At 49.4% G+C, this 18,134-nt stretch overlaps 7 protein-coding genes across 7 annotated transcripts; 5 read left to right on the forward strand and 2 right to left on the reverse strand.

Annotated features, from left to right (window-relative positions):
- Nucleotides 1–311: 311 nt before the first annotated feature.
- Nucleotides 312–4,998, forward strand: N7479_011484 (pleiotropic drug resistance family ABC transporter; the record flags this gene model as incomplete). The annotated part of the gene is made up of 5 exons (XM_057259175.1): nt 312–871; nt 928–2,446; nt 2,505–3,998; nt 4,049–4,512; nt 4,575–4,998. The coding sequence occupies 5 exons, from the start codon at nt 312–314 to the stop codon at nt 4,996–4,998; spliced, it is 4,461 nt and encodes a 1,486-aa protein (XP_057106633.1).
- Nucleotides 4,999–5,734: 736 nt separating this feature from the next.
- On the forward strand, nt 5,735–6,528 carry N7479_011485 (putative O-methyltransferase; the record flags this gene model as incomplete). The annotated part of the gene is made up of 2 exons (XM_057259176.1): nt 5,735–6,427; nt 6,490–6,528. 2 exons carry the CDS (start codon nt 5,735–5,737, stop codon nt 6,526–6,528), a joined length of 732 nt encoding a protein of 243 aa, XP_057106634.1.
- A 696-nt stretch (nt 6,529–7,224) lies between these two features.
- On the forward strand, nt 7,225–7,787 carry N7479_011486 (trafficking protein particle complex subunit 4; the record flags this gene model as incomplete). The annotated part of the gene is made up of 2 exons (XM_057259177.1): nt 7,225–7,364; nt 7,421–7,787. 2 exons carry the CDS (start codon nt 7,225–7,227, stop codon nt 7,785–7,787), a joined length of 507 nt encoding a protein of 168 aa, XP_057106635.1.
- Nucleotides 7,788–8,028: 241 nt separating this feature from the next.
- N7479_011487 (proteasome regulatory particle base subunit RPN10) lies at nt 8,029–9,074 on the reverse strand (the record flags this gene model as incomplete). Its single annotated transcript, XM_057259178.1, has 4 exons — nt 9,016–9,074; nt 8,924–8,962; nt 8,647–8,866; nt 8,029–8,580 (listed from the first exon to the last, which is right to left on the reverse strand). Exons 1-4 carry the CDS (start codon nt 9,039–9,041, stop codon nt 8,029–8,031), a joined length of 837 nt encoding a protein of 278 aa, XP_057106636.1. The 5' UTR covers nt 9,042–9,074.
- Nucleotides 9,075–9,272: 198 nt separating this feature from the next.
- On the forward strand, nt 9,273–10,428 carry N7479_011488 (uncharacterized protein; the record flags this gene model as incomplete). Its single annotated transcript, XM_057259179.1, has 3 exons — nt 9,273–9,393; nt 9,446–9,719; nt 9,771–10,428. The coding sequence occupies 3 exons, from the start codon at nt 9,273–9,275 to the stop codon at nt 10,426–10,428; spliced, it is 1,053 nt and encodes a 350-aa protein (XP_057106637.1).
- Nucleotides 10,429–11,358: 930 nt separating this feature from the next.
- Nucleotides 11,359–12,280, forward strand: N7479_011489 (SDR family oxidoreductase; the record flags this gene model as incomplete). The annotated part of the gene is made up of 2 exons (XM_057259180.1): nt 11,359–11,836; nt 11,895–12,280. The coding sequence occupies 2 exons, from the start codon at nt 11,359–11,361 to the stop codon at nt 12,278–12,280; spliced, it is 864 nt and encodes a 287-aa protein (XP_057106638.1).
- Nucleotides 12,281–13,062: 782 nt separating this feature from the next.
- On the reverse strand, nt 13,063–16,947 carry N7479_011490 (GTPase-activating protein LRG1; the record flags this gene model as incomplete). The annotated part of the gene is made up of 5 exons (XM_057259181.1): nt 13,063–13,521; nt 13,574–13,860; nt 13,918–15,003; nt 15,065–16,478; nt 16,546–16,947. 5 exons carry the CDS (start codon nt 16,945–16,947, stop codon nt 13,063–13,065), a joined length of 3,648 nt encoding a protein of 1,215 aa, XP_057106639.1.
- Nucleotides 16,948–18,134: the final 1,187 nt, after the last annotated feature.

The raw sequence follows: 18,134 nt of genomic DNA on the forward strand, positions 1-18,134 counted from the left end.
TCCTTCCCTCTTTCCCTCCTTCCCTCTTTCCCTCCTTCCCTCTTTCCCTCTTTCCCTCTTTCCCTCTTTCCCTCTTTCCCTCTTTCCCTCTTTCCCTCCTTCCCTCCTTCCTTCTTTCCTTCTTTCCTTTTATGGTTCCCTCGGATCTATCACTTTCCGTTTGCCGTTCTTTCCTTTCCTTCTTTTACCTTAACCACGTTACCTACCTTCCTATCTTCTCACCTTCCTTCCCTCCCCATAAAATCTCCCACCCGTCACGTCTCATTTGTTTTTCTCTTCTGTCAACTCTCGTTTACCTTCGTGTTTCCTTCATGGCTTCACATCTTCTTCCTTCTTTAGGGTTTTCACCGACTCCACTGATGCCAGACCATACGCAGAATATGCTTGACAATGCCGTTGAGACCCCCGGCTCCGAGACGCCAGTATCCGAGTCTGGGGATGATCGCGACAGACAAATCACCACTCTGGCACGTTCCCTCTCCCAAATCTCACGTGTAAACAGCATCCGCAGCAGCCAATCTTCGCAGGGTGTCAACACCTTCCTTGATCCTACCAGCGACCCAGAGCTAGATCCCAATAGCGACCAGTTTAAATCGCGCAAATGGGTGAAGAACATCATCCAAATGACTTCTTGCGATCCAGACCGGTACCCGCATCGCACAGCAGGGGTCTCCTTTCGCAACCTCAATGTTTTCGGCTATGGCACCGCGGCTGATTACCAGATGAACTTTACCAACTTCTGGCTCAAAGGCGCAGGATGGCTCCACCGTGCCCTTGGCTATCAGAAGAAAGTACACATTGATATCCTACGAGACCTCGAAGGCATTGTTCACAGTGGTGAGATGCTGGTTGTACTAGGGCGCCCAGGAAGGTACGTGAATTGAATCGCCACCCCCTTGCGAAAAGCTAATCACTAACGGCTAACAGTGGATGTTCAACCTTCCTCAAAACCATTGCTGGAGAGACGCATGGCCTCTATCTTGACAAAGAGAAAGGGTCCGAAGTGAATTATGACGGCATATCCTGGGACGACATGCACAGCCGTTTCCGCGGCGAGGTTATCTACCAAGCCGAGACCGAAACTCACTTCCCTCAGCTGACAGTTGGTGATACACTGCTGTTTGCTGCTCACGCTCGAGCGCCGAGTAACCGCCTTCCCGGTGTTACACGCGACCAGTATGCGGAGCATATGCGGGATGTGGTCATGGCGACGCTTGGCTTGACCCATACCATGAAGACCAAGATCGGCAATGAGTTCATCCGAGGTGTATCTGGTGGGGAAAGAAAGCGGGTCAGTATCGCTGAGACCACTCTGTGCCGATGTCCCTTGCAGTGTTGGGACAACAGCACTCGTGGACTTGACAGTTCGACGGCCCTAGAATTTGTCAAGAACATCCGCCTCTCCACTGACTATAGTGGATCCACCGCCATCGTCGCAATCTACCAAGCGAGTCAGTCCATCTACGACCTATTTGATAAGGCAATTGTGTTCTACGAAGGCCGTCAGATCTATTTCGGAAGTGCGGCCAATGCACGACGCTTCTTCATCAAGATGGGATTCCTTTGCCCGGATAGACAAACCACCGCGGATTTCCTCACTTCCCTCACCAGCCCTTCGGAACGCCTTGTTCGCCCTGGATTTGAAGACTCTGTTCCACACACACCCGATGAGTTTGCAGAACGCTGGAAGGAAAGTCCGGAGCGTAAGCAACTTCTTGCTGAAATTGAAAGAAACGAAGCCGGAAGCTCCAGTGGAGAAACAAAGCTTGCGCAATTTAGTCGCTCTCGTGCAGCAGACAAACCCAGGTTTACCCGTGCAAGCTCCCCATACACACTTTCATATCTGATGCAAATTCGCCTGTGTCTTTGGAGAGGATTCTTGCGGCTTAAGGCAGACAGTGCTATGACACTTGCCACACTTTGTGGAAATGTGGGAATGTCTCTAATCATTTCCAGTCTCTTCTATGACACACCGGACAACACCGACAGCTTCTACAACCGTGGAAGCCTAATCTTTTTTGCCATCATGATCAGTGCTTTCTCTAGCTCACTGGAAATCATGATCATGTGGCAGCAGCGGCCGATCGTGGAAAAACATCGTAAGTACGCACTATACCATCCCTCGGCGGAAGCTATCAGTGCGTACATTGTGGAACTTCCATCAAAGTTCTTGCTAGCAGTTGTTTTCAATTTAATCATCTATTTCCTACCTCATCTTCGGCGGGCTCCGGGGAATTTTTTTATCTTTTTCCTCTTTTCGGTAACGACAACCCTTGTGATGTCGAATATCTTCCGGTTTATCGGTGCAATCTCGCGGTCTGTGGCCCAGGCCATGCCGCCTGCTTCGGTCTTCATGCTCATCCTGGTCATTTACACCGGGTTTACCATTCCTGTCCGAGATATGCACCCTTGGTTCCGGTGGCTCAACTACATGAACCCGATTGCTGTAATAATAATAACTTAGTTTTTGCTCACTTCCACCAGAATATGCTAACACCAAATAGTACGCCTTCGAGGCGTTGATGATCAATGAATTCGGCGGACGATCCTTCCATTGTTCGAATTTTGTCCCGGGTATCTTGGACATTTACAAGGATGCGCCTTCCAGTTCCAAAATCTGTTCACAGAAGGGTGCCGTGGCAGGCCAAGATTTTATTGACGGAGAGACATATATCAACACGACTTATCGATATTACAGTCCGCATCTGTGGCGAAACTTCGGAATTCTCTGCGCTTTCTTCGTCGGCTTCTTTGTACTGTACGTCTTTTGCAGCGAGCTCATCCGGGCTAAACCATCCAAAGGTGAGATTCTGGTGTACCCGCGCGGTAAGATTCCTGCATTTGCGAAGAACTTTCGAAAAGAGGATCCAGAGGAGGTTATTGCCTCAGAGAAAGGTGCAGTTGCTAGCGAACCTCGGGACTCAACTGCAGCAATTGTTCGCCAAACTTCTATTTTCCACTGGGAGAATGTATGCTTTGACATCAAGATTGGGGGAGCTACGCGACGTATCCTGGACAGCGTGGATGGTTGGGTCAAGCCCGGCACTCTGACAGCCTTGATGGGTGTTACTGGTGCAGGAAAGACATCCTTACTTGATGTGTTGGCCGATCGTGTCACTATTGGCGTCATCTCCGGCGATATGCTTATCGATGGCCGGCTACGTGACAATTCTTTTCAGCGGAAGACGGGTTACGTGCAGCAACAAGATCTGCATCTGGAGACTAGTACTGTTCGTGAAGCTCTGATTTTTAGTGCTCTCCTACGCCAGCCTGCCAGCATTCCTCGCCTGGAAAAGATCGCATATGTGGAAGAAGTCATTCACATGCTCTGTATGGAAGAATACGCAGATGCCGTGGTTGGAGTTGTCGGCGAGGGCCTCAATGTGGAGCAGCGTAAGCGGTTGACTATCAGCGTGGAGCTGGTAGCCAAACCAGATTTGCTGTTGTTCTTTGATGAACCAACTTCGGGTTTGGATAGTCAAACTGCTTGGTCAATCTGCACTCTGATGCGTAACTTGGCCAACCACGGTCAGGCTGTACTGTGTACCATTCACCAACCTTCGGCAATGCTGATGCAGCAGTTTGACCGCCTATTGTTTCTCGCCAAAGGAGGTCGCACAGTGTACTTTGGCGAGCTCGGCCCGAACATGGAAACACTGATCAAATACTTCGAAGACAAAGGGTCGCTCAAGTGCCCAAAGAACGCAAACCCGGCTGAGTGGATGCTTGAAGTCATCGGTGCCGCTCCAGGCTCTCACGCGGATAGAGACTGGGCTGAACAATGGACCAACAGTGTTGAGCGCACGGAGGTTCGCAGACAGTTGGCTGAAATGAAAGAGGAATTGTCCAAGAAGCCTGTACCCGTGCAGGCTGCAGGGTATGGTGAATTCGCCACACCACTCTGGTATCACTTCCTTCTTTGTACCCAACGCAACTTTCAGCAGTACTGGAGATCTCCGTCGTATCTATACGCCAAGACTCTCACTTGCACTGTCCCGGTAGGTTGTTTCTTTTTCTACCTTTTATATTATTAGACTAACCGATATAGCCACTGTTCATCGGATTCACCTTCTGGCATATGCCTACCAGTCTTCAAGGACTGCAGAATCAGATGTTTGCAATCTTTATGTACCTTGTCATCTTCCCCGGTCTGGTCCAGCAGATGATGCCGTCCTTCGCCACGCAGCGTGCTTTGTATGAGGCACGCGAACGGCCTTCAAAGGTCTACTCGTGGGTGGCATTTATGATTGCCAGTATTGTTGTGGAGCTGGCATGGAACATCATAATGTCGGTGCCAGGCTTTTTCAGCTGGTACTATCCAATCGGTTTCTATCGAAACGCAGAGCCTACAAACGCAGTCATCGAACGGAGTGGCATCATGTACGTGCTCATTCTGCTTTTCATGATGTTCACGTCAACTTTCAGCTCCATGATTATTGCTGGGATTGAACAGCCTGATACTGCCAGCAACATTGGTCAGTTCATGTTCTCGCTTTGCTTGGTCTTCAACGGGTAAGTTATCTGAGGGTGTTTGGGAGTTAGATAATTGGTAACAGTGCTAACTGGATTTTTAGTGTACTCGCGAATTCGTCTGGTATGCCTCGCTTCTGGATCTTCATGAATCGGGTATCGCCATTTACCTACTTTGTCTCGTCTGTCCTCTCTACCGGCCTGACTGGAACCTCGGTGGAGTGTTCTAGCATTGAGTTGCTCACTGTCTCGCCTCCAGATGGACAGACTTGTGGCAGTTATCTAGACCCTTACATCCATGTTACCCATGGTACATTGCTCAATCCCGAGGCATCGGTGGACTGCAAGATCTGTGCAATGTCGAGAACAGACCAGTTCCTGGCAAATCTCCACATGTCTTACTCGGATGTTCCGCGCAATATCGGATTGCTCTTCGCCTATGTGGGGTTCAATATTATCGCTGCGCTCTTCTTGTACTGGCTCTGCCGCGTCCCCAAGCGTCAGTCGCGCAATGCCAAGCAGACCTAAATGGTCGTCTTCTTTTTTGCTTTCTTCAGATTGTGGGGATGGGTTGTTGCAGTCGGTTTGCTCCCGAGAAGTTCCGGCGATACTCCGGGGGGCTTTTCGGAAATATGCTCTTGCTTTTAATCTTGCTGTTCCTGGCACAGAAACTTATCTTGCCAAATGTATGTCATACATGTAGCTTATGTTAATCAATGTTGTATTATTTTGTAACTCTTTACACGCAAGTATGATAGTTTGCCTTTTCCAGCCCCAGCGGACGGACTACGTGATCAACCTAGAGACTAAAAAAACAGTGAATTAAAAGAATTATTTCAAGTTCAAATAACAGTAGAAGAGCTCGGAAAAACTGGATAAAAGCCGAGAGGACGATGTCGGTTAAGGAGTGCATATACGTGCCCAGGTGTGCCCTTCACGCCATATACAAACAACCTTGGGATAGGCCGATTTCCTGATCCAATATCGGCCGAAATGGCCCAATTGGGATATCAGCCCCGAGTAGAACTATGTACAAATGTATAAGATATCGGAGCAAGGCGCACAATTTCAAACCAGCTTTACTATGAGTTTACCAGCACAATATATTATTATTTATAATATATTTTTTCCGGATTCCGGCTGCTGCCTGTGGGCTGATATGTATATTGCACATATAAAAACTTGTCGGTGCTCTATCAGCTCTAGGATAAATTCATCTTTGTACAATTCTGCGCCTCTTACAATTGCAATCTAAACCACCATCATGACAACCAAACCCCTGTCTGAGCTCTTCGCCGAGCGAGCAGTCGAGCTGCGCGAATTCATATTCTCCAAACCCACTTCCAACTTCACCAATAATCCCTGGGCGTTAGCAAATGCCATCGAGGATTTCGCCAATCAAGTCGGGCATATGATGATCTTCCGGCAAGCCAAGGTCGATGTCGCACGTGAGAAACTCCTCACCCAACAACCTGCACCTCGCACGATTGTCGAATTCGGCACTTTTGTGGGTAAATCTGCACTCGCCTGGGGTGCTATTCTCCGCGATATTCACGGCGACAAGGTGCCCGACGATGTCAACATCTATACCTTCGATCCTGATCCACAGATGGTCGCGCTGACCAAAGATTTTGTGAAGCTGGCCGGTGTTGAGGACTTTGTGCATGTCCTGGAGGGTCCGGGCTCGGACTGTCTTCGCACACTACATGCTGAGGGCAAGGTCACGACTGTCGATATGGCCTTTTTCGATCATTGGGAGAAATTCTATCTGTCTGATTTGAAGCTGGTTGAGGAACTGAAGCTCTGGCGTGTGGGTTCGTTGGCAATTGCTGATAACACAGATTTCCCTGGGGCGCCAGACTATTTGGCATATGTTCGAGCCGGGGGCAATGGTATATCTGGATCAGTCAAATATGAGACCAAGTCTTTTGAAACCAGTGGTAGGAGAGGTGGCCCGGTAAGTCGTATTCTTCTGGATTTCAATGTTTGTGACAGCCTTGGAACTAATAAACGCTCTAGAGTATTGTTGAAATAAGCACCGTTATGGCACTCGAGTGAAGTTAAGATATGATTCAATGATTAAACAATATGAGATATAAGTACAAACTAACAATTCTATCCTTCCAATCGACTTTATATTAGATTCATATTGAACTAAATCCAACCATATAGATGTTTGAATCACTATATACGCAGATTTTCTTTCATCTTGGGAATTATAAAATGCAAATATCAATATTGGAGAGTGCATTTTATTGTCTGAACCCATTTTTATAATATTTTCATTCATAGCTACGGAGTAAAATCCATGCGTGTCCACGCAGTATATATATTTCCAGTACTCCGTATAATGTCAGGATATGCCCTGGTGTTCGCCACGCGGTATGACCTGGCTATTCAATTCAATAGCATCTCTCTTCCAAATGCAGTAGAACAGAAACACCTCAAATATTGTATCCTTGAGATAGATAAGAAACCATGTCGAGTCCCCGGGCCGATGGCTGTCTCTCCCCGCTTATCGACTGTCGCGCAGAATAAACAACTTCCTCCTCGAATCTCCGCGAACTCCGTGCTAACACTTATTTTTGGTGGCCTAAACAACTTCAATTATAAAGCTCATCCGTACAATTCAGCTGAATACCTCGAGACATACCAATAACTCTCCGCCCCTTGCTTCTCCGGCCACGCTGTCCGTACCAGCGCCACACTCACTATGTACGCTTCATCTGCTCATTGAATCGCACAGCTACTAATATGTCTGACAATACTAGGGGTGTGTTCTCCTTAATCATTATCAACAAAGCTGGTGGTCTTATCTACCAGCGCGAGTTCCAGGCTGGACTGCGCAAGCTCTCGACAAATGACTACCTAGTCCTAGCTGGCACTTTTCACGGGTAAGCTGCCAACACCATCTCTCTCCTGGAATATTCAGTTGACTTTGATTTTATAGTGTTCATGCAATCACCCGCTCTATCACACCAAAAATCCCCATCGCTCAACCTACTCCCTCCCCCGCAACGGGCACAACTGGTCCTGCAGCGCCCGGTTATTCCTACCCAAACCCCGGTGTACCAGTCTCTGGCTTGGATTACCTCGAGACAGACAAGTTTCGATTGACCTGTTTCCAGACCCTGACGGGGACAAAGTTCTTGTTGTTCACAGATCCCTTGACTGGGAGTGTGGAAGGGATCATCCAGAAGATTTACGAGCTGTATGCGGACTACGTGATGAAGAATCCATTCTACCAGATTGAGATGCCAGTGCGATGCGAGGCATTTGATCGGCATCTGGGGGCGTGGTTGAGGGGGAGGACATAGCCCTATTCGACGTTGAGACCACGCAGAAAGGGGATAGACATCATGACTTTACGAACTAGATACGTTTTGTTCCTGTACTAGTGCCCGGATATCACTCCGTCTCGTATAGTACCAAATCACATAATATATTGCCCTTGCACACTGTAGAACGTACCTGAAGAAGGTCGACTGGAGAGAATACAAGACAGAAGCAGAAGGAAACGCCGGGTATGCATCACAGTCATATTCAAATCGCCGGACCTTACGCGGTGTCCATCTTGTCCTCGTCCTTCTTATCTTTGTCACCGCTGGGCTCGCCATGACCCTCCTCGGGGATATTTCCCAGTTGCGTCTTGCCTTCCTGTTCTTCCCGATCGCGCTTCTCCTTCTCCTGTCGATTTTTCTCGTCCTCCATGGATAAACGTAGGGCGAATGCCAGCTCGGGGTCGTTCTCAGCAGCATCATCGAATCCAAATCCACCGGCCTCGCCCTCGCTGCCACCTCCACCGACCTCGGCATCCTCGCCAGCCAGGATCGGGGTCAGCTGCAGCTGATCGCTGAGAAGATGGGGTCCCGGCGGGATGATGGCGAGGTGGGAACCATCGCCGCTCTTGACATTCTCAACGAAAGCCTCGAGCTTCTTAGTCTGATCAGATTCCAGATCTCCGAAAGCTATCACGTCGATCGACACGTTGTTTTTCTTCATCTTCTTTGCAAGCTTCACGAGAGTCTTCTCATCTTCTTCGATGGGCGAGCAGGAGAATACGATGATGCGTTGACGCTGGGATTTTTCCATACGGTGCTTGAGTGCCAACTAAAGTACCCCCCAATATTAGTTCTTGAGAGCTTAGGACCTCGGATATTGGTGGGAAGAACTTACCGCTGCAACCTGGATGGTCGAGCTAAGGTGAGATGTGCCGTGAATCTTTGTTCGGTGCAGGCCGGCGAGGATGGCGCCAAACTCGGGTGTGAAGGTTGACAACACCTCGGGGCCCTTGCCGCCCATGCTCATAAGGCCGACAGCTGACTGGGCGTTTACACGCATCTTTGCATTGTGGATGATGCTAACGGCATCGACTTGAGATTGCCACCGGGTTGTGCTGTGGCAATTAGATGTCATCCACAGATGGAAATATGGTATCATCGAATGTACTCACGTGTAGTCTCCATTGCGACTGCTTTCGCTGTTGTCGACACTGTAGCTTTGAGTCAGCAGAGTGAGCTAATATGGAAATAGGCAATGACGAACATAATCATAGTAGCTTCTAGCGTCATGATGGCGGAATTTAAGGGAATTAGCGATGTAAAAGAGGGCAGAACAGCGAATGAATAGAAGCTTGGCGTATGGGAGATGAAGACGGATGACGAAGGCGAGGTGGAAGCTCTGTATTCTGCCAATTCTTGCCGCCAGAGGCACGCTGTTTGTTGTGGTCCTCCTTGCTCCACACCTTAACCAGACCTTGTACCCCGACACATCCTAAGTCTATATCCACTGAACTCTGAACAATGTCTGCTACGAAACGCAAATCTGACGTCATGGACGTCACGCCTACGGGCAGTCCTACTAAAAAGATGCGCTTGACGCAGCACCAGAAGCAAGCGCTGATGGACAATCTACAACTTGAAAGTGGGTGGAATTGTGGGTTGATGGAGTGAGCACGACACTAATTTTGCTATAGTTACTGAGCGGGCCCGTAAGCTCCGTGCTCAATATGCCCTTCAGGCAAATGACCTACGGGCGCGGATTGAACGACGCGTCAATCGGATCCCAGTCTCACTACGCAAGGCCAACATCGGCGAGCTGCTTGAAAAGCACAGTGCCGCCGCAAACAAACAGCAGGTTGTGTCGCCTTCTCGAAAATACTCTCCCATCAAGACTTCGCGTAATATCGCAAGCGTCTCCGTAGACCCAGAAACTTCTACCACGCACGAAGGTAGAGCTCGGAGGGGAAGGTACGGCATACCACAAGTCCAATCTGTTTCTCTGACTGACAGGATGCATAGCCACGATGGGCACTTCTCTGACAAAGAGAATGCCCCTGCCGGTCGTGAGTCCGAACTCAAGAACCCAAAGCGTCGCGTGAAGCCAGCCGGACAAGGCGGGGCCTCGCGCGTGGCGTCCCAGGAAGTACGGGGCAATGAGAACCGGATTCTGTCTCCCAAGTCTAACAATTCCCGAACCTACCCTCATTCGCCCTTTCGTGCATCCCCCGAGAAGGGCCAACCCTCATATCTGGCGCGCCCTACCTCACCACTAAAACCTTCCAGTCCGTTGCGATCACGCGGCCACACTGTGTCTTCAGTGAAGGATCAGCGGCCTCCTTCGCAGACTCAGAGGACTGCTAACCGTGCTGCTACAGGACCCAAGACTACTCGGTCACCTTTGCCGCGCCCGGCGACCCGACAGGGCGAGCGCAAGAATAGCACAGGGTCCACTGCATCTTCGGGTACAACAGTAACCAAGTCTACACGGACTGGTACTGGGGCGAGAAAGGCCACGACAGCATCCGCTGCGGCTGCCACCAAGAGGCCAGCTTCTCGTTTACAGGCTACCTCAATGGCTGTCAAGAATACCCCTACTACTGCTGCAATGCGCAAGACTACCGCTCCGGCTGTGACTGAACCCGCAAATCGGACTCGAGCACTGCGTAAGCGGATTTAGGACTGTTTACATGAATGCACGGAGGTTTATCTTTTTGTGGAGTTGATTGGGATTCTGTTTCTTTAAGCGTGGGTGATTGCAGACTTACTCTGCAATGAATAATTGAGTCTGGGTGCTGTCTTTCCTGTTGATTCTTCGGCACGATATCATACGGGGTGTTTTCTCTTCAATTGGGTATACATTCATGGCTTTTGTCCGAACATCTGAATCAAGCTTTTTTCAAACAATATTTTGCTGCACAAACATCATACCTCGTCTTTATGGATGTGTAACCAGCCACACCCCAGAGCAAATATGACACCCCTGTCACTCTGACTCCAATCAATTAGACTGCTTTTTGCTCACCACACCGCTCTACCGGCGAGTTCATGTCAACTCCTGTCCATCAGCTATGATAACACGGGTTTCACCGTACACCGAGAGGACTTATCTCCGTGCCTACAGAATGGAGATTATCCGAGAGAGTGAGATATTGGAAACCGTTGACAGCAAACTCAAGTTTTGTTGGAAGAATTTCTTTGTGCGACAGGACGGTATCCTACACCACGGGTCAATGAACGATCGATCATTAAAACCTACTGATATCCGTCCGTTTAAGAAGTTGAGGACAATAAGAAAAACGACAGAGGCCTAAAAGTATAGGAAACATGGGCTGTGGCGTCAAAGGAAGATAGCCACCTGAAAGCGCTAGGACGTGTTCAGGTCAGGTGCAATCATCACACTCATAGCCAACATCAGCCCATTTCAAAGCCATCCAAACAATATCTGTCCCAAACCAAAGTAATTGCGCCGACCCCGAGCAGACCAATGCACCCATCCGGGGTTATCGCAAGTCCACGGCGTTAGTGCGGCGCTAACTCCGATACCTGATGCTTAAAAGAGAGCTGTTGATGTGCTTGTCTGTTAATCATTATCATTCTCATCTTCGTTATGGCTACTACTAAACTCACCTGGCTAATTACCGGCTGCTCCTCTGGCTTTGGCCTTTCCTTGACCCGCGCCGCCCAGGCTGGCGGACACAAGGTCATTGCAACCTCGCGCAACCCATCGCGGACCCCAGATCTGGTTGCCGAGATTGAGTCTAAGGGGGGCAAATGGGTCCAACTTGATGTGGACAGCCGCGACAGCGGCAATATAATCACCAACCTCGAAAGCTGTGGCGACCATATTGACGTCCTGGTTAACAACGCCGGCTATTCTATTCACGCCCCTGTCGAGACTTTCGACGAGGATGAAGTGAGATCCCAGATGGAGACGATGTACTTTGGGCCCTTACGTCTTATCCGGGCCGTCCTACCCTATATGCGCCAGCGAAAGTCCGGTATGATAGTCAATATGAGCAGCGGTGCTTCGTTTGACGGTATTCCAACTATGGGGGTGTACGCCGGTGCGAAGGCTGGATTAGATGGTATGTATCAAGACCTTCTTCTCGCTAAGGGAAATTGCTAAAACTGCGAGTGCGATAGCACTTACCAAGATCCTCGCTAAGGAGATTTCTCCATTCAATATTCGCACCTTAACCGTCGTTCTCGGAACCTTCAACACCAATATGCCTAACTCGGCAGTTTTGGGTAGGACTCCTCTACCGGAGGGCTATAAGGGAACCTTTACCGAGCAGGTTCAGGGTCTTCTGGTTAGTGGGATGATCAAGCCCAATGGTGACAAGGACAAAGCAATGCAAGCTGTGTACCAGGTCGTTACAGGCGAGGGATTTGGCGAAGGGCGTCAAACCGAGAAGCTTCTTCCTCTGGGGAGTGATATGACCCCTCGACTGAAAGGAGTCCAGGAATACCTCGGACACGCTTTGGACGTGTTTGGCTCTGTGACAAACAGTGTGGATGTCGATAAATAACTACATATGTAGTTAGAGTAGATTGATTACAAATCTTGCCGTCTTTCCGTGAACTATTTTAAAGTAGCAAAAGTATGAAGTCACATCCCTGAGAACTAAATGGTACGCTTGTTGACGGTAAGCGTGTCGCAACCATGATTCTACAATATAACGTTGGAAGTATCTCAGGCCACTACTCGGCAAAGTTATCGTGGCAATCATGTTGATTGAACAAGTAAGAAAGGAAATAAAACTTCCCAGGCTCTTGTTAAGCAAAAGGCCCAGGGGAGAAGAATCAGAAAGGAAGAAAAGAAAAAAGGGGGTCTAGGTATAGCCGTAGCCTGGCCCACGAAAAAGAATGAGCATGCTCAGAAATCAAAAGCCAGACAAGGAAAAAATAGGACATTTATGGGCCCAGAGGGACAGGTATGGGTATGGCTGATCCCTCGAATCAGATGCAGATGAACAAAGAGGTAAAAAAAAAGGGGTGGGGGGGGGGGGCGTCCCAGCCACTATAGAGATAGAGGGAAACATAAACAGAAACCAATCAATAGCGACCAAGCAGCTTGTCGATCACTTTTGGGGAATTTTCATGGAAGGGGAAAAAAAAGGGCGGGGAAAGAACTCCGTCGACCAGCCCTATAACTGGACAAAAATAAAAGGAAAAGAACGCTAAGAAGGTCCCAAGAAACGAGAAAGAAGAACACTCCACAGAGATTGAATCACACGGATGGATGCAAGTTGAGGTCGGATGATGATGTATCGCAGTATGTAGCTGAGGAAGGAGTAGAAGGAGATCCAGTCTACCCGGTAACACCCATGGCACCCGCACTAGGACGCGGCCGATATGCCACATTTGATGATTGGCCATCAGGTGCTCCTGCAATCGGCTGGCTACTGTTGCTGGTGCTACGCTCACGGTGATATGCTGCTGGGGGAGGAGGACCGAAATCAAGTCCAGCCTGAGCGTTGGCGCTTACCGAGTGACTGTGTCCGCTGGGCCCAGGCACATGGCGAACCGAACTTTGCATCTGCCAGGCTGCATCCTGGGATGGATCGGTCTCGATACGTGCGGAAGCTGGTGTGCTGTTGCTTCGGTTTGGGGTGGTAATCGTGAATGTCTCGCCACCGTTTGCCGGTCTCTGTGAAAAGCTGCCTCGGGCGATATCGCCATATCGTTTGAGGATTTCCTTAGTCGTCACTTCGGCATTCTCCCTGAAAAGAGTTGGATCACCCAAGACCGACTGTAGGTCTTCTGGAATCTGTTGAAGGAGTCAGCGCGAGTCTAGCAATACCCCAACTTTGGCGACTTACCTCGCAGAATGCATCGTTATACGTGATCAGGGCATTGACAGCCTCGATGGACAAGAAGCTCTCGTCCACTGTGCTGTTTTTAGTATTGGGGTAGAGGATATTGGGCGTGATGACAGTTGCAAGATTGTGAATGTCCATCTTGCTTCCGGACTCTTCATCCACATGTGAGAAAGATGATGTCCAGTTTAAGAAGGCAAACAGGACCTCCATCGTATCGCGATGGGCTTTGGGAAGCAGACAGCATGTCAAGTGCAGTAGTCGCCTCTGTTTCTCCGCGTTGTCCATTTCTGCAACACAGGTTAGCATTGCACAAGCAGACTGATAACTATAACATCAAAACTTACTTTGTGAGATGACAAACAATCTGTGTAGCTTGAAAGTCAAGAGCGGGTCGGGCATCTCGCGGAGGAACTTCTTCAAGAGAGCTGCGATCTGCACCGGAGTTTCCTTCGTTAGATCAACTTGGTCATACTTGGTGTCGATTAGCTCTGCGGTATCCTTCAATCGGCGGATGTTGCCGTTCTTTCGGAAGACACCCTCCACAGACATGTCCATCTGCCGCATGGCGCAAACGGAATCATCGACCAAGGTCGGGATGCGGAGCGCACCGGGGCCAACACCGTGACTTGACTCTGTGCCCTCCTTCTCGACCAAATAGTCTAGACCGACACCGAAGACACCCTTCTTCTTATTAGCCTTCTTGTTGTCCTTGAAGGCACGGCCAAAGATATTCCATATGGTAGGTTTGCGCGACTCGATAAGAGAAAGCAGCTCCTCCATGGTGAAATAGCCCTCTACCAAATGTTCCATTTGTAACACAGCAACGTGACGAACGATGAAATATTCCAAAGCAGTTAGTTCTGAGAAGTACCGCTTAGTTCGGGTTGGTTCCATGAGGGCCTCCAAATTTCCACTCGATACTCCCCGTTGGTGACCATGATTGTATCTGGGCATTGGCTCTGTTCCCCCAAGGAGCTTCGTGCCAGCATGCTTGTACGCATTAGGTCGCTGTTCCTTTGCTTGCTCAGCTGCAACAATGCGGGGGATGTCATCTAGCGTCAAAGCATCCTGGGCCCCGAAAGTCAGATCGGTAACGGTTTCGCCATTGGCATCCCGTTCTTCGACGATCTTGAAGCCGCGACCGCTTGGGTCACTGCCATCATTTCCAGATGATCCTGGTCGGGCACTTCTGCCTTCTGGTCCATCAATGATTCTGGATGCGCGGGCCCGTTTGTATGTTGTGGATAAGGTTCGTTCATTGCGAATAGAGCGCAGTCGACGCATCTCACCGACGGTCTGCTCAAGGGATGTTTCCTCCAAGCCATCTCGGGAGGCACCGCCATATAGCTGAGAGCGTGTGTTTGCCCGGCGAGCCTGGGGTGTGACTCGCTGGCCGTCTTTGTTTTCATAATCATCAAGGTTGGGTTCGTCTGGGGCGAATCAAGTTAGACAAACTGCCGGCGGCATGGGGGTAACGTAGAAGTATCTTACCTGATGTATGAGGTAATGTTCCCCCGGACCGGAGTACGGCGAGAAGTCGTGCGAGTGCCACTTTCAGTAAGAAAACAAATTGCTGCAGTTTTGAAACTGGAGTGAAACCACCCTTCACAGTGGGGCCGAGTTTCATCTGGTGGGCGCAGGCACTGCAGTAGACTTGCTCCTCACTGCCGCTCCATAATGCGTCCTGGAGATCGGCAGTCAAGTCCTTCTCACATGATTTGCATGAAAGATGAGGCGGCTTGATGTGCCAACGACTCTGACCCCACTGAACACACTCGTCGTCAATTGGTTCTTTACAGGAGATGCAACAGTCCGAAAGTTGATCGGCTAAACCCTCGACTCCAGCCATCAGGTCGACTGGTGTATCGTCATCTTCGCCTGTTAATGACTCTAGATCACGGAGGTGCTCCAGGAAATTTTGTAGCCCGTCTGGCGCAGACTTCTCGCGTTCAAGTTTGAGCGCACCTTGTAGGCCGATGCGGATGAGGAGTTTGAGATAATGAGCGAGACCAGTCACTAGAGATAGAAGTTCCTGGGTGACACCAAGTTTGCGAACTCCGGTTTCCTGGGTTTTCGATAGAAGGGCAAAGAAAGCGACAATCTTTTTGCAGAGAAGTTTTGCTTCGCGACCATAGGAAAGTTCTGTTTTGGAAGGATCAGCCATCGGTCCCGGTGACATGAAACCAGCTGCGCGAGACTTACCTTTTAACTCGTGTGATTTGATATAATCCGCTAACTGATCGACTGCACCAAAGAGTATTTCCACATGTTCAATGAACCGCTTAGCCACGAGCACACCATCGATGTAAGCGCCGTTGCTCACATGAAGCAGCATATCTGAGATGCAAGCAGCGGATGATTCTTCGAAGGTAGAGAGGGTGTTCCAAATATTGAAGACCTTCTCTTCCATGATATCTTCTTCGTCGCGAATATGCTTGCGCTCATCTTCGCTAGCATCCTCATCCACCGGTGGAGGCTCCCATGTTTGACCAGTAGGAGATAACCGGACATTCCAGAACTTGTGGATCATATAACATTCGGGGTGCCAGTGTTGATTTTGGCCGTTGCGGAAGATCTCGACAAACTGTTTTAGTATTGCAGTGTGGCATCCATGACACCGTTGGGCAAACTGGGTTGAGTAATGAAAGTGGCAGTAGACTTTGCTCTCGTGTTCATAGTAAGAGTCCTGAGCACCGAAGACGGTCGGACAAACGGAACACGTAAAGTGCTCAATATGGTACTTCCGGTCTAACGCTGTAATATATGATCCACGTAGTGCACCGCCGCACTCGTGACATAAGAGGCTGAGTCGTCTAAAGTAATCGGTTTCACAAAGCGGAAATTGGCAGCTTGAATCTTCTGAATCGACAGGGAAAAACTTCGAAGCAACGATCTCGCCACAGTCCTGTGAGAGAAAGAGATTATGAAAGTTAGAGAAGATCCTAAAAGGCCAGCTAGAAGAAGCAACTCACTTCGCACTTGAAACACTCTAGATGAAAAGTACCGCCCAACGCTCGAACAAACTGGCCAGTAAGAGATTCTCCGCACTTTTGACACAGGCGCGATGAGCCACCGGGGGACTTGTTTTGACGCCCGTTTACTCGCGAGCGATCTCGGGGTGTTGAGCGATCACGGAAGCCAGCCTGGTCAGGACCTAGGCCATGACTCGAGCGCCCACCATCCTCCTGGTTAACCGGAGTGATTGGGCTTGGACCTCCCGTTCGTGTTGATGGTGAATCAAATGGAATCAAACTGTCTTCGGGGGATGTGGGTGTGTTTTTCGTATAGCTAGCCCCATAGCCAGAGGTGTCGACGGTGGGACGGCCGCTGGGGTTACCTGCGACCAGGCTGGCTGGGAGTCCACCGGGGGGCATCTTTGTCCCCCGTCAACAGAAATATGGCGGGGTGTGTTGGGTTGAACCACGCCGAACGCTGCATACAAAGAATCGAGAGTGAGGAATGGGCGAGGTGCAAACAAGGTTGACGGGAAGTGTCGAATCAGAGATGGAACGCGGTTACAGACTGACGGGAAATTGATGGGTAGGTTGGGCGCTTATGGTCAAGTGTCTGATTCTTAAATTAGAATATCGTGCCTTGGCTAGGTTGAACCGGGGTCACTGTTGTTCCCCAGAGTGTACTCACCCTCACGCCATGTAAATACACACGGGGGGGGGGGGGGGGGGGGGGGTTGGCTGATGTAGTAGTGCTAGAAACAAGGTGCGCGCAAAACCACTGGAATCGAACTAAGAGGCGGTAAAAGAAAGGTTGCTGTGGGCGAAGGGTCTGAAAGCGCGCAGACTAGAGGACGCGGGGGCCGGTATCGAGGGAATTGGAGCTTTCAAGGTGAGACCAACGGAGGGCGCAGATTATCGGGCGACAATCCTCCCAAGCTAAACCGACAGAATTCCAGGACCTCAAGAACCGGATAGTAAAAAGATTAAGGTGCAAGGGCGAGGGGGAAAGAAGTGGGCTGGGGAGGAATGGAGATAGAGATGACTTGGGCATTTGTTGCCCCCCCCCCCCCTAATTAGTTCGGGACCCTGGGTCACGTGGTCTATACATTTTGACTATCATATTGGGGGTTTCCTAGGATATTTTGGATATTTTAGACTTCATTTGAATATATTTGAGGCTCAATTAGATTGGATTAGATGAGAGCATCTAGAAAACATTAACATTGCACTGGGTGCTCCGTATTCCGTACTGTATGTACGGAGTAGACACAGCTTATTGTGTACTCCGTACCGCCCCCTATGTGCCATTAGTGTGCTTTTTATAGAACACTGTGCAGATTATTTTTTTTTGGTTTCGTATTAATTTACTATAAGAAGTGGACGTATGTAATATGAAGTACTAGTACGGAGTACTCCATACTCCGTAGCTATCTCCTAGTTTGTTGAATGTGTCCTCTCATATTGTCGTAATAGATGCAACCTTAAATAACATCAAGGGATTTTCTGTTGGTAACACTTGACATGTTATTTTGACAGGCTGCAAGGTTTAATATCTCTTCCTAGGATGTGACATATTGATAACAGGAAGATTCGATATAACAGGTATA

The sequence above is a fragment of the Penicillium vulpinum genome, assembly GCF_028829585.1.
Source record: "Penicillium vulpinum strain IBT 29486 chromosome Unknown utg000004l_segment0_segment0, whole genome shotgun sequence".
Classification (NCBI taxonomy): domain Eukaryota; kingdom Fungi; phylum Ascomycota; class Eurotiomycetes; order Eurotiales; family Aspergillaceae; genus Penicillium; species Penicillium vulpinum.